The sequence below is a fragment of the Lepeophtheirus salmonis genome, chromosome 1, assembly GCF_016086655.4.
Source record: "Lepeophtheirus salmonis chromosome 1, UVic_Lsal_1.4, whole genome shotgun sequence".
NCBI lineage: Eukaryota > Metazoa > Arthropoda > Copepoda > Siphonostomatoida > Caligidae > Lepeophtheirus > Lepeophtheirus salmonis.
This window is the reverse complement of record NC_052131.2, coordinates 5,382,818-5,397,868: the sequence shown is the minus strand read 5'-3', so window position 1 is coordinate 5,397,868 and position 15,051 is coordinate 5,382,818. Positions and strand designations below refer to the sequence as shown.

Genomic DNA, 15,051 nt, shown 5'->3' with positions numbered 1-15,051 from the left:
ATAATCGTAGTTTTTTTACACAGCCAAGATTTTTTGGTGACTTTGTGTGGCTATAAGATTGAAACAGAATATTCAAGATATTAAGTTATCTTTGTTTATTACTGAGTACCGAGACGCCACCTTACAAATAAGACTTTTTTTACTTTGTTCAAACCCAATTAGTTCCCTACTGTTAATAGAATGTCAATAATCTTTATTAATAAAGTAAAGTTTATCCGAATATTGGAAAGAAAAACAGTCATTTTTATTTAATAAATAATAATGTGCTATTTATTCATATTGAAAATTTTTGCAGGCTTTTTGAATATAGCATCGAGGGGTTGTAGCTAAGGATCTGCAATGTTGTGTTCTAAATACTAAACTAGTCCCTGGATCAAGGGTCATAACGTCATATAAACTGTATCTTCATAAGCTGTTAGTATTCTGCTTTCCTTCTTGAGGAGAAAACATCCATTTATTGAGTAACTGTGTTCATAATAAACGATGAGTAACACTGAAAATTTGATGGGTAGTTATCTTCTACATTTTTAGTCAATGTTTGTCTGTAGACCTCGCTTAGTACCTCCGAGCAATACTGGACACTATCATTGTTTCTCAAAGTGGTCAAAAAATTAAGTATTTTGATATCTAATAAAAAAATCGAACATTTTATATACAAATACATTTAAGTTCATTTTAAATAAGTAAATATATAAAATTAACTGTAAAAATATGTATCAAGTAAAAAACGTATCAAAGTATCAAAAACGTGTCATGTTAATAGCTCACCAGGTTCAACATCCCTGCAGTGCGCAACATATAATTTTATTATTTAACAGAAAAAGTACATTTGATTTCACAAAGACCAAGGAACAAACAGTGGCAACATAGATTTTTTTCTAAACAGAAGAGTAACACTAAAACTGAACATGATGGATAAGGAATTGGAGTAATATAGTATACTCATAAGGCTAAAAAGAGGATATAAAATGACAATGACCTCAAATAGGATTTCATTACTACTGGGGGATACATCATGCCCTCTCCCTTTGTGATATACACAAGCAGTATGAAATCCTCAAACCATGGTAAAGGTGCCCTAACTGAAAAAAGTTGGAGAAACGTAGGTCTAATAAGTAACAGTCCTACCTACCCACTAATTTCAGATATATTTATTTCTTCGTTTCCTAAATTTAGAGAAGGAAATGTTAGGTGGACCAATAAAGTTTTGGATATGTTTTATTTGTTTAACAGTTTAAACCTACTTTAATTGGGGAACTTTAGCTTTAAATAGTATATTTCATAGAAGCTTTTGGGTGGCCCACAAAAAGCATTTGCCGTAAATTTGCAACCCCACTTTATACTTAAGTCTGTGACGCTTCCAACTATAGGCATACTTAGGGATTGGCATACTTTTTTCTAAACTGAGGTAAGCTTAATAACCAGGCTTAAGAAAATGTCATAAAATATTTGACAACTTTTGAGTGACGACCTATCTGCTTGCAGAAAAAACTAGAAACTATAGGGATATTTTCTCGCTCATACGTCTTAATTTGTGGATGATTAATTAAGAACTTAAGAGCATTCAGACTTTGCTCTTACCCATATATATATATTTCCGTTTAAGATATTTGCTATTTAGCCGATATTCATTAGTGATTGGTGCTTTTAGCGATGGGTTATTATTATTGAATTCCTGAGTAGGGAAAATCCTTTCATAAATAAATTCAATTATATTTAAAACCTGATTGAACATTCGTGTGTTCTCATAAAAGACGTCAAGTAACCTTGAGGGTTTGTTGTGGAGTTTTAATTGTAAGCCCATGATGGACTAAGAACGAATTGGGAATCGATATGGGATTAATGATTGCCAATGTTCTTGTTTGTTTTCTTCTCCACTCCTCCCTTGTCACAGCTGATGTTAGCTGATTTTCTCTAGTTGTCATGGTTACCATGTAGATTTTTGATATTTTTTTTGTTTAACAAGTCCAAAATGCTCCCAATTAGTATAACCGCCCATTCATATTTTGCAGTTTACGAGCATATACTAATCACATGTTTCTATTCGATTAAAATTAATAGTAACACAAAGGAAAGCGAGAGAAAGACGGAGATCCATGTATTTAGAAAAGGATTCCTCCCCCCCCTCTTGAACTCATATGAATGCGTCCAATTCATCAAAATGAATCAAGTAGACAGCAGTGAATGTACATGTGTAGAGAGTCCAAAGAAGGCAATACATCTCCTAACTAAAGGGTATCCAATAAACGAGCAGAGCCTTACTCCATCAACTTAATGAACCTCATTCTTCATCCTTTGGCATTCCCCTCAACTCATTCCATTGATGACTTCATTATATAACGTGCTATATTTTTCATAGAGCGGAGTGTAATAAATAAAGATACGTGCTGCCCTCTGGGGAGGATTTAGATCCATTTCCATTTGGGTAGATACTCTATGTATTATTATTTGTAAATAAATAAAGAAGCCTACTTTCTTTCTCTCTCTCTTTTCTCCATTACACCTTAATGTGCCCGTTATTTAGTATCAATTTCTTTCATTTCTATCTATTTATAAGTAGGTTATTTGTTGTTGCTGGAGTAGAAATAAATAGAAGGATCATTCATCATTGGGTATGCCTTGATATATGCACATACCATGTTCATACTCATTTTAATCTCCTTATTTAACCACCTCGGATAAAAGTAATTAATTTATACCTCAATCTTTTTGAGTATACAACATATTATATACATATATTATAATGTTAAATGGAAGACTCCTCCCTTGTCGTAGGGCATTATTTCATTTTCAGATTTAAACAGGTACATACATACAGTGTACACACAAAACTGTGAGGTTGTGTTTTTTTATATTTAAATCAACCTCCTCCGGGAGTTTAACTCTCAAAGACTCGTCTTTTTTTTTCATCTTTATTTATTTAAAGTATTATAAACATATTTTGTTCACACAAAATTGCGAATTTTACAAGTAATTTCATTTTAAAAGGGAGATGAGGCTTGCTTTTTGCTCTTCCTTTCTTTTTCATGGTTCCAGTGGGAGTATTTAGAATATTATTATGTAAATACAATATGTCGGAAAGTAACAAAAAACGAAAATTAGGCATGCATATTAAGTAGAGAGGGGGGGGGGGATAGAAAAGAAAAGATGGATAAAGTTAAATCGGACCAACTATTTTTATGCACACAGACAAAAAGTTCAGGACTATCAAAGTCTCTCACAATAAGCGTGTGGGTTATACATATCCAATCAATCTCACGCTAAACATTGCATTTCTCAGGCCTAATTAATGATAAAAGTAGTTCAAAATATCTTTTTGGAATCACAATATTTCAAATGAAAGCCAACAACCCCCTAGATAAGGTCACTGTGAAATATTTGATCTGAAGCCAATAACTATTTTTTCCCCTGCACTATTCTTAGTGAGAACTTATTTACTTTTGAGAGCCCGGTAAAATGACGTCATAACACACATGACAAAGCTTAGTAAGATTAAACATCACATCACGCCTTACTAAATTTCAAAACTTGAGAGCTTGTCATACATATGGCACAATTTATAGTCAATATTTCTCTCACACTACTTACCCACGTCAAAAATAGCGTGCAGCTGACTAGATCCTGAGCCCAGGCTCCCACCAGACCCAAATCCCCCGAATCCAATGTGTGCTGTGGTGCGATTGATGACTAAGAAGCAGAAAATAACAATGAGCGTCATGCAGACAAAAATGAGTCCATAGTAGACGTTCTCCCGAAGTCCAAACTCCCCTGCAACTTTGTAAAGTCCGGAGCGAACGTTGAGTTTTGATATTTTGACCATGAGACTCGGAGAGCATAGAAATCCCCTTCTTTCTCGTCCGCCTGAGCCCACATCTTCTGAAAGAGAATGCGGATGCATGGAATGATGAGGGTCCTCATCGTAGCCCGGAGGCGGTTCTTCTATGGTGAGCTGTTCAGGGACTGAATGGTGGCCAGAGAGAAGGGTTGTATGTGGAGGAGGTGGAGGGAGAAGAAGGGATGAGGTGACAGCCGTTGTGATCGTGGAGTTGGAGCCTGAGTTTTGATGTGAGAGATTAGATGAGACACAGTTGAAGCGTCCTCCACAGGCATTTGAGAGGGAGCTTCCATGATGATCTGGGCTTGAGGGAAGAGATTCATCTCTCAATTGAACTGAAAAAGTATTTATATATAATTATATGTAGTGTATATACGCAAAACAAATAACCTAAAAACTCACCGTACTTATTCCCAAGTTGATGCCAGTCATTTGCACCCACCGTATTAGAAGAGGAGGACATTTCCTCCGATTTATCTTGTCCATAGAGCTCTTCTTCAACATCTCCTTCGACAATGGGAAGAGATGAGCGTATCTGCTTTCTCTTCCAAGTCCCATGGGGCGGAAGAGGAACTCCTCCTCCGAGAGCAGGAACGGCTCCAAAGGCACATAGCCGCTCCTCTCGAGAACCTTCATGGATCTGTTGTTCTGATGATGTGGTATAGAGTTGATGACTCATAGTTGTGTTGTTAGTGGTCTTTAGTCTTGGCAATCTCTCTTTATTTTCAAATCCGTTGATTCATCATCACATATGAATCCCTTTTGTCGCAGCACAAGATAAGGAGGGGGTAGACCTCAGTCGTTTGTTTCATGACGATGATAGTGGGTAGTAGGATTTGCTGCTCTTATTTATATTCTAATGCTCTCTTCGTGCAATGCCCAAAGGTACTATTACTTCTTGGATATGTACATATATATATATATATACAAGGAATTTTAAATTTTACCCATTAAGTAAAAGAGTTATATATGTTCCAGGTATGTGTTTGGGGTTGATAGAAGAGCAGAGCAGAAAAAGTGTAGCAAATAAAATATAAAAGAATAAATATAGACTGTCTAAAATCCTTTTTTCTTGCTCAATGTTCAATGGTAAACTAATTTTTGGGAAACTGACTTTATGATTAGTTGAGTTGTTTTTTTCTTCAAAGAATGCACAAATTAATCTGTAGGTAGTACGTTTTATTCAGTCACATGAGTCAAATGAATTGTATAAGTAGAGTCTAATGGTTTGAAAGGTGTTGGAAGGTGATATTCCACGAATCTCATCTCTATAAAGAAAAAAAAGGGAAATATAAAATCATGAAAAGCTCAAATATGTACAACATGGAGAAATGGAAGCAATCTATAGACACAAAACGATTGACTTTATTTTATTACAAGCCGTTTATACATATATATATAACGTAGATATATTTTCAAATTATAAATTCTGTTTTATCTGTGTATGTAAACATACATACTTTTACCTATCTTTGTATTTAGTGGGGTTTTTCATTTCCTCGGAATTGATATAAGTATTGAGCAGTATATTAATGAAACAAAATTTGTCTATCTGCATGAATATATACAAAACAGCACCAGGGTACACTGTAAATACTGCTCAATATCATATACATTTTTTGATCTAAGAAATAACAATACATATTTAGAATTAGTGCAATATTGCACATAGCATTGAACGTGTATACATTGCTCCCTGTATATAGTGCTCCCTTATGTGGTTTATATACATATTTTTGATCTAATACAAATGAATATGCAACACTCTTTGTTTTTTCTATCGCTTTCTTATGCATATTATAAAGTCATATTGCAACTGATGTTAAGATTTGAGTAAAATATAAACGCGGGTATATAAAAAATAATTAATGTTGGCAGGCGTTTTATATGTAGTATAGTGTTTTTTAGTGAGTGCTCTAGAGACTAAAGTACTCATGAGTCATCATTTTCTCATTGATCTTTGCATTATGAATTAATAAAAGTATTAAAGTATTTAGAGGTGAGTGAGCTAATGAAAAAAAGAGTAGAGTAACACTGAAAATTGAATTGGGGAGATATCTTCAATTTATTAAATTAAAAATTGTCTTTTAGCCGATCCCTAATTACTCGGGTCAATGTTGAGTACTAAGTCTAGTTTAAAATTCATTGAAATTGAAGCATTCCTTTTTTTTTTATTGAAAAATAGGAATACATTTTAACAAGTCTGACACTAAGAGACTCTTAGGAAAGATGAGACCTTCCCGTTAAAATAGTAATAATGAATAAATAAAAACTTACGAGTAGCTCAAACATGTTTACTCATTCAGACACCCTCGAATGAAGAGCACGAGCAGAATTAAACTGTAATGTTTCTCAACAAATATTCCATCTCTAATATTGACGCGAGTCAAAACATATTCATACCCCCAAGTACACAATTTTATACCTTTCAGTATTCTAGGTGATAATTTGTTTACATTGATATGTCATGGAACTCTAGATACATGTCTATCAACGTCTTCCTTCAACGTTTTCCTTCTTTTTCCCACTTGATTCATTAATCCTTCTTTTTTTATATGTTGAGAACAAGTAGACACCAAAAAATTAGATGCATAATTTTAAATAAAAGATTTACAGTACTTGGAATGAAGATATGTCAGTCATTGAATAATATTCCATGGATGATCGATACATTAATCAACTGTCATTTCGGATTATTTTAATATAAATTAGTAGAAGTTAAGTATTTTGTGTCACATTATAAAGTCCAACTGCCCAGAGTAAGTCTCAATATATCTCAATTGAAGTAAATTTATTTCTTGGGTCATATTTTGCTTATCTTGCTGCATTCATATTAAAAAAAAATGTTGTCTCTAGTTCCCTTCCGTACAAAAAAACAAATCCTCTCTTTACATATACCTGACCCGATACTTGAACCAGTATAGAAAGAAATACGACAAACCACGCCTACGACTCCTTAATAATTGTGTATATTTTATACAAAGCTTAAGCAGTATGTTATGAAAGAGCTAATTTTTGGTGAAGCTTGGCCTCGTATAATTTGTAAAGATGGGATGGGTGTAAAGAAAAAACTAAAACATAGCGATTAATAAAGGACAAACGGTAAACATTTTCCTTTTTGGCTGAGGGAGTCCTGAAGCCACATATTTTAAAATGTAATTCGGTGAGAGCCTTACAATATGTTTAACACTAAATGCAAGTAAATGTCTGTATTTAGTCTTACACCAATACATTTACAGTACACAAAGTATCTTAATGTTTATTAATAAAGTGAATAATATACTTTAGAGGTGAGTCAGCATGCAAATTGATATTGTAATTTAAGTCCTAGAGTATTAGTTACGATATGAATTTTTGCTAAAATTTGAAATTTATAAACTTTGAAAAAAATAATATGAGAAACAACAACTTAGATTTAAATATCACTTGTAGTAGCTAATTACTATGCTGAAAAGGAATTTTGTGCCAACTATCCAAAGCTCTGTTCTACTTCTGTATTCACAGATTTGTATTGGTAGGGCCTGGCTGTAGGGACTATGGATAGTAATAAAAATTGCACGTATTTTGGGAAAGTTAAAAAAAAGCAGAAATCAACATGGTACCCCTGGTAATTAGAAGAATGGTTTAGAGGAAAGCAGATTAGCTGTCATGAAGATTTATTAGATCAGCTACAATCAACTTTTACGAGGGAAGAGACAAAGAAAGAAATAAACAATAACGCTGGAAAGAATTATTCCGATGTGGATCCCCAATTCTACTCTGAGTCCAACAAGGACCTACAATTATGTATACCTCTGCAACAAATCAGCAAAGGTACTTTCTCTCTTTTATGAGCACACACGAATCTTCAATCATGTTTTAAAAGTAAGTAGAAAGGAAAGTTCACTACTAAGGAGTTAAAAATTTATGTGAACAACTTAGGAAAATATTTTTTTTTTTTTTCAGATTACTAATTCTAAAAATAACGGGTGCTAAAAAAATTCACCACTAAACCTGAACTAACTACCATTGAAAGACGGATAAAGATTATATACTACAGTTAAAAAAATTGGGGATCAGGCCCCCTTCCCCTTTGGTGATTATAGCTAACTTTATTTTGATTTAATTTTGTCTTCACATATATGTTAATATATGCGCAGCCCATTAATTTACTTTTTTTTTGTTTTTTTGTTTTGCTTAAAAAAGAAAGGTATAAGTATTAGAAGCAATCAACAAATTGAATTATAAGTTTTCCCCCTCCATCCTACCCATTTAAGTATGTACAACAGAATCTTCATTTATATAATCTTACAGGAACTAAATAAATATAGATATTTATATAAAATAGGCGTATGTCGGTTTAAAAGATCACAAATCGAAATCCTACAATAGGGAGCATCCTTTTTGTACATATAGATATACAGTAGTGTAAATTATTATATATATATTTTTGTGATGGGACGATTAATCGGAATACAGTGGGGGTTTTTTTTATATGTATATTTTTAATCGGGATCAAGAAAATAATGTTTAACTTGTGATTCCAATTATTATTTATTACTGGTAAATAACTGTTTATAACTTTCCTAAGTCATGAAAGCCCCCAAAAAAAAAAAAAAAAAAAGAAGAATTTTTGCTTTTTATTAGAAAATTTAATATTTGAACTTTTTTTTTCAAAGAGTTTAATTTTATATGAATGACTTTGTATTTTTTAAAAATTTCCTCTCAAAAAATGTAATATTTGATTTCTTTTTTCCGAAAATTTAATTTTTGAAATTTATTTCAATTGATTTTTGAAAAAAATTAAATATTTAATTATATAATATAAATATTTTTTCCAAAAAATCTTTTATTTTGGGATTTAAAAAAATATATGTATACATATACAAAATAAATTCTGTGGACGTCCTCGATAGCAAAATTGTATTTTTTAACCTTGAGCATGTAAAGTCTTAAGTAATTGGTATTGTCATTGGGATTTTTTTAGAATCGTCCCATCACTAATAGATTTACAGACATGTAAATAATAAGCATTTTTGGCATTTAATAGACAAAAACCAAAAATAAAGATAGTGATCCTGACAATTTCCTCACTTAGATGTCTTTTTTTGAAAATTGGTCATTAAAAAAATTAGTCATTCGATAAATATTGAAAAAAATCCAAGGGCTTCTAAGGTGAAAGCTATTATTAGGAAAGTGCAGGTAATAGTTCATTCTTGCATATGTAACAAGAAACCCATTTCAACAAATTTGGAAGGTGTAGTAAATTAGTAACTCGACGGTTTGGCAAATTTCTAATTAGTAATTTTGATATTTGTGTCGAAGAAATAGAAAGAGCTGTGATTTTAAGTGTCGTTTTTCCTGTTATTGTTCTTTATTTTACCCTTGTAAGATATGTGTAAGGATAATTAAATATTAATTTAAAATGTTTGTTTTTGTCAGAACTATAAATAAAGGTATGCCGAATGGGCTGTAAAAAAAAATTGGGGATAAGGTAATATAGAATTTCACGCTCTTTTTTTAATAACTACATATAGCGTTGTAAAGGTATTTTGCTTCATCTGTTCAGTCGTCAATTATCGTGCATCGAGTATGGAGGATCTCATAGGAAGAAATTTACATTTTTACTACCTGAAAGGGAAAAACTCGTCAAAAGATAACAATAAAATTTTTGATGTTTAGACGGCCAATATTCTTTCGGTTCGTGTTGTACAAGAGTGGTTTGATAAATTTCCTTAAGGTATCGTTGAGGTAAATGATAGGCCTGTCGTTAAAATGTCTATAAAATCAAAAATGTATTATTTATGCGGGCTGATACAAAAAATCCGCTCAATTCTGCTTCTACTATGAACAATTTGACGTTTGAAGCTAGCAATCGAATAAAAGAGGCCAGTATTGGTGAATAGGAGACAACAAGACATCTTCAAGACAACGTTAGGCTGCACATATGCTTGATGATGTGTCAGAAGCTCCAGGAGGTCGGATGGGAAGTTCCTATGCATTCATTCTACATTTTGGATCGAGCACCAAGTGACTACTATTTGTTCCCATATTTGTCCAACGCCCTTGGTCTACAAATTTGGTTTCAATTGAGGCCTGTGAAAATTGGTTGTCAGAGTTTTTGCCAATAGGGACAAGGGCTTCAACGAGAAGGGCATTATGAAGTTGGATTCTTATTGCCACAAGTTATCAAATTGAACGGGGCATAATTGGTTTAAATCAGATGATTGTAACGAAGCGTTACAATCATCTGATTTAAAAAACCTCTCTGCAAACCATACTTAAGTAGCAATCCAAAATATATTAGAAAGCACATGAAGAAAACATATTTAAAAATATGTTTATATTTTTCACATAGAAATTGTATCTCTCAACCTCTTAGGTAGATATACTACATAGCCAATTCTGTCCAATTGTGAAACTTGTCTTCATTTAGATATAATTTTTTTTTTATTCCAGATAAAATATTATATCCGTAGGTCAAGGCAGAATCTTGCTTTGCATAACCCCCTCTTTCAACCTTTTCCCCAACAAAAGAAGGAAAAACGACCCGGCAATATAATTGGCAGTTTTGCCAAATTTTTCATTCTCCTCTAGGGTGGGATTATTCTATATTTATTAATAGATGAAATAATCACTAATTAATTAATCAATTTAAGTAGAAAATATAAGTGTATTGAAAAATAAATAGCTGACCATTTTAAGTACATAGAAGGTAGCAACATATTGAATATCTTTTTCCTATTGTACCTATTTAACAGAACCATAGATACAAATATTCACATGACCTATATAAAATAAGGAAACCGGAGAACAGCGTATCTCTTATGACGATTGATTAGATCAGTTGCAAGGAGCTGTGAGAGGAAGGAAATAAATAAAAATATTAAGGCACCTTAGAAAGGATATATCAGTTGGAATTACTCCTATTTCGGTTCTTAATTGTACTTGAGTCCAATACGGCCTTACACTTACCTAGCTGCCCATTAAAATATGATCACTTACTGATTGAAATATTGATTGAATAAATTTTATAATTTTGTAAAATTCAAAATGTTCCGATTTTAATGGACCACTCGGTATAACTCCCGAGGAGATAATCATTGTTACTCTCAGTCATTCATGAGCACACGCACTAGTTATTACTTTAAACTTAGATGATATGGCATCAAGAATAAAAGAATAATGATAACAGTATTTGAAAATAAATAAAAACTATGTATTTTGATTAATAACCAGAAAATAATATTGCACGTGCTTAGGTCATATTTGATACAACTCTATATATACATGTATTTCCACTCAATCGTTGAAAAAAAAAAACGAACAAATTTAACTCTGTTTTTGTTTTTTTTTCACCCAAAAAAATAAAACTTGTTTTGTTAGTATTCTTGTATTTTATTTAGGTGTTTCTCTACTCCTCTAAATAAGTTTTTTTTTTTGGCATTTGAAATGTTGGTTAAAACTTTAGAGTAACATATTTATATACTTATATAAAAGGTATATATAAATATTTGGTTGTGTTTTGTGTTATGTTAAAAAAACTTTCTTTACTTTTCCACTCCATAGATTGCCGTTGTTTCATCTTCAATACTCATGAGCGGTACATTCCATAGAACTCCCCCCTCACCCTTCCTCCTCTTCTCTTTCAAGGAGTTGAAAGAATGAATTCAAGGGTACTTGAAACTACATATTTCAACTTTTTAAATATACATAAATACGCTACATAAGTACACACATCACATTTTATCAAGTTATTTATTCATTATTCAAGGGTGGAGGATCAATTTGAATAGGAAGAGTACTTAGATAAGTAATAATGCCATACATTTATCAATCAATACTGAAAAGTAAGAGTTTAGATAGGGAAAAAGAACGTTCAAGGGACGATAGCTATTGTTGTGTTGTCATTAGTCAGGATCAAGGACGGTGGTCCAGTACAGTCTCACTTTTTTAGTACTTGAAGAAGGAAAATCGATCCCTATTGACGTCATTGAGGAGTGTTCCTCTTATTTTAATTATTCTGTTATTTCATAGAATAAATTATATAATTATCTAAAAAGAATCTACATAAGTTTGTATTATATTGTATGATAATGAAAACATGATTATTGTTTGCTATATATATATGTTCAATATTTGTATTTCATATAATAGGTGATTAAAAAGTTCTGAGCGATTTTTCCTGGGTAATAAAATAAGTGCTCACATCCCGATCCAACTCGACGATTTCAATTATTTTATCGACATTTTGGGCATCCATATGACAGGAACGGAGTCGTTGGGAAACACGGTTTGCTGTTGCATTCGATACTATATTGGGCCCATAAACAAACCATTTTTTTATCCGCCTGCTTTGTTTTTTTACATTGGTCGTAGTAATAATTGAAGAAAAACTATTAAATGTTATATTTGTTTTTTACTTCTATATTGGAACGCTGTAACATATAACACATGTTATGGGCTTCACCAAACACAAAATTGTAATTCATCTTTTTTTTTTAAGTTAACGCTTAACCTTGAAGGAAATACACACTAATCCCACTCCGTATCGAAATAGAAAGGAATTACGGAGATGTCTATTCTCAATTTGACTCAGAGTCTTTCATGGCCTAACACTTTAACTCCATAATAAATCCTCAAATTCAGACCACCTCCTTTTAACTGCAAGTTAACTTCAATAAATATAACATACAGATCAGTTAAATCAGCAATATCTGTTTCCATTTGATTCAGTTTATTTTCCAAATGGGATCTTTAGTAGTCATAAACTCTAAAAAAAATTCAAAAAATAGATGCAATATTTTCAAACGTAAGCCTTTTGACGGCCTATCACACTTCAGTATGGATTGGTAATTTATTAAAATATTCATTTTCATGACACACACATCTGCGAATAAATATTTTTTTTCCAATCATATTTGAAGCATATGTGAATAATTTAATAGATTCTGGAACTCAAAAATTTGGCTATTGATGTTATGGGTGAATGACTTAATGAATTATAAACACCCTTGGTATATTTCGTTTAAATGGCTAATAAACCCGCATTAGGGCTAAATATTGCCGGGGATAACTCCAATGATGCTATAACATTTTATTAAGGGATCTATTTTTGTGTAAACAGCTATTTCAAAACATGGAATACAGTTTTCAACTTGAGTATTTTTTGTCAAAATTACCGAAAGGAGCCGCTCTTCACGAATTTCTTCATCCCTAACAAAACGATCATATGCCAAAAAAAACTCTTGATAACTGGATAAAGTAGACTCGTCCTATTGAATAGATAAATGGTTCCTCTGCAGATAATTACAAATTTTCCTATGAGTAGTAAGATATAGTATGACGCCTACAAACCATCATCGTCTCATCAGCAAATATCTTGTAAACAGTGTTTATCTTCTATGGGGGCAATATAAGCCCCATTGGGATCCAATGCTCTAGATAATAGGCTGTTGATTATATTTATAATTGAAATATACCGGGCCAACTATTATCATTTACCCATTTGAATACACAAACACGCCGCTTTTTTAGAGCCCTGGACACAGCTAGTGGGGCTTTTTCATCTTTCTGGCCATCTCAGCAAATGAGCAATTTGGTTTTTCCATAAAGGCCGACTTCAGGCGGTTGGCGGATACGGAGAGTTGTATGCCTGTTCTTGTAGAGTTTCGGAGGTACTACCTGAACTTCAACCGCATGGAAACATTGTAAATCCTCTTTCTCGAGGCCCCAGTCTGCTTCCAGATTATATTCTGGGACAATTCCGTGCGAAAGAGCGCTGCAATCTCAATTCTCTTCCCATACTGTGTGCCATGGTGGTGATTAGGGCATATTTTTTAAGCAATCGACAGGTATTTACATGTTCTACAACATTGTTCATCGGAGCATTGTAAAAATGACTTTGAACCTCTCAAAATTTTCAAAATAGGTATGGGTAAATAACAGCTGTTGGCTTGATATATGTATGCTATGTTGGCAGGAGTCTACCCACCCTAAAAAAAATAATATCATTTATACATATCACGAGATTTGTAATTTTAAGTATTAACTCGTCTGAAAAAAAATAATTAGGTGGCTAATTGAAGGCTTGTTATTTATTTTCCAAGCCACACATTGTTATTCTGTAATTATTGATGAGAGAACATCTAAGTATAAATTGCATGTACTCATAAATGACGAAGTGTAACACTGGAAATTTTTTGATAAATAAAAATATAAAATTCAGAATTTAGTTTCTAAAGTTTTGCTTATAAATTTTTAATTTTTTTTCTATAAGCTATAGATTTTTTAAATTTTTTGGCAATAGCTATGAATTTTTAAATTTTATTTCCTAAAAAATTAAATCTTTTGCGAATAGTTATGAAATTTTGAACTTTTTTGTGAATAGCTATGGATTTAAAAAAAATAATAATAATGTTAGATATATTCCAAAGATTCTAACGACGCCCCTGAATAATGCCAGCATTAAAAAAGAAAGGAAACATAGAAAACAGCTTGCCCTGTGACAGGTTTTTCACATTTTCATGAAAATTATATATCACAGGAAAGCTCACCGTGACTAGACCTAATATTTATAAAACTTTATTTTTTTTTAAATTAACTGTGATTGATTTTCAATTTAAATTCATATTTTATATGATAAATTATTTATTATCTTTGGTTATCATCGTATTAAATTGATTTAATCAATTTTTTTACAAGCTGAATCGCTTAAACATCCTTCTCTACAATCTAGAGTTGTAGAAATTAAGAAATAAAAGTGTGCAAGATTGCTTTCTACTTTGCAATAAAAAAATAGTGTTTTTTATTTTTTTCCCCCCAAAGCTGTTATGTTTATTATTCAATTATTGAGAAGTGTACATCTAAATCTAAAGTGTCTATGCATTTTTTCTATGAAAAAGAGTAACACTGATGATTTGTAGAAGAATTATAAGTGTAGGTACGTGATAGACTCAAAAAATAATTAAGGGATTAATTTCTGCCTTTGTGATTAGTCATTATTTAATACGGAGTGATAATCTAATAAACGTCATCAGCCTTGTTTACATCCTTTTTTCCTTCCTCTATTGTCACAGCTGATTGTAGCTGATCTAACAAAATGTCATGAGCATTATTTCTTCACTCCTCCAAAATATTTTTCATGCTTTTAGAGTTACCTTTTTACCGTTATCAAGACCCAGGATCACCACACAACAAATTTACTACAGATTCAAATAAATGTTTCCCATAATATA

At 32.1% G+C, this 15,051-nt stretch overlaps 1 protein-coding gene across 1 annotated transcript in view; it reads right to left on the bottom strand.

Moving 5' to 3' along the window:
- LOC121114981 (protein lev-9) overlaps positions 1–15,051 on the bottom strand; it is a 129,533-nt gene that overhangs the window by 64,700 nt on the left and 49,782 nt on the right. Inside the window, exons 2-3 of the mRNA XM_040709123.2 lie at positions 4,238–5,103; positions 3,589–4,170 (exon numbers count right to left, since the gene is read on the bottom strand). Of these exons, the coding sequence (XP_040565057.1) occupies positions 3,589–4,170; positions 4,238–4,514 (859 nt within the window). The 5' untranslated portion in view covers positions 4,515–5,103. The remainder of the gene's footprint in view (positions 1–3,588; positions 4,171–4,237; positions 5,104–15,051) is intronic.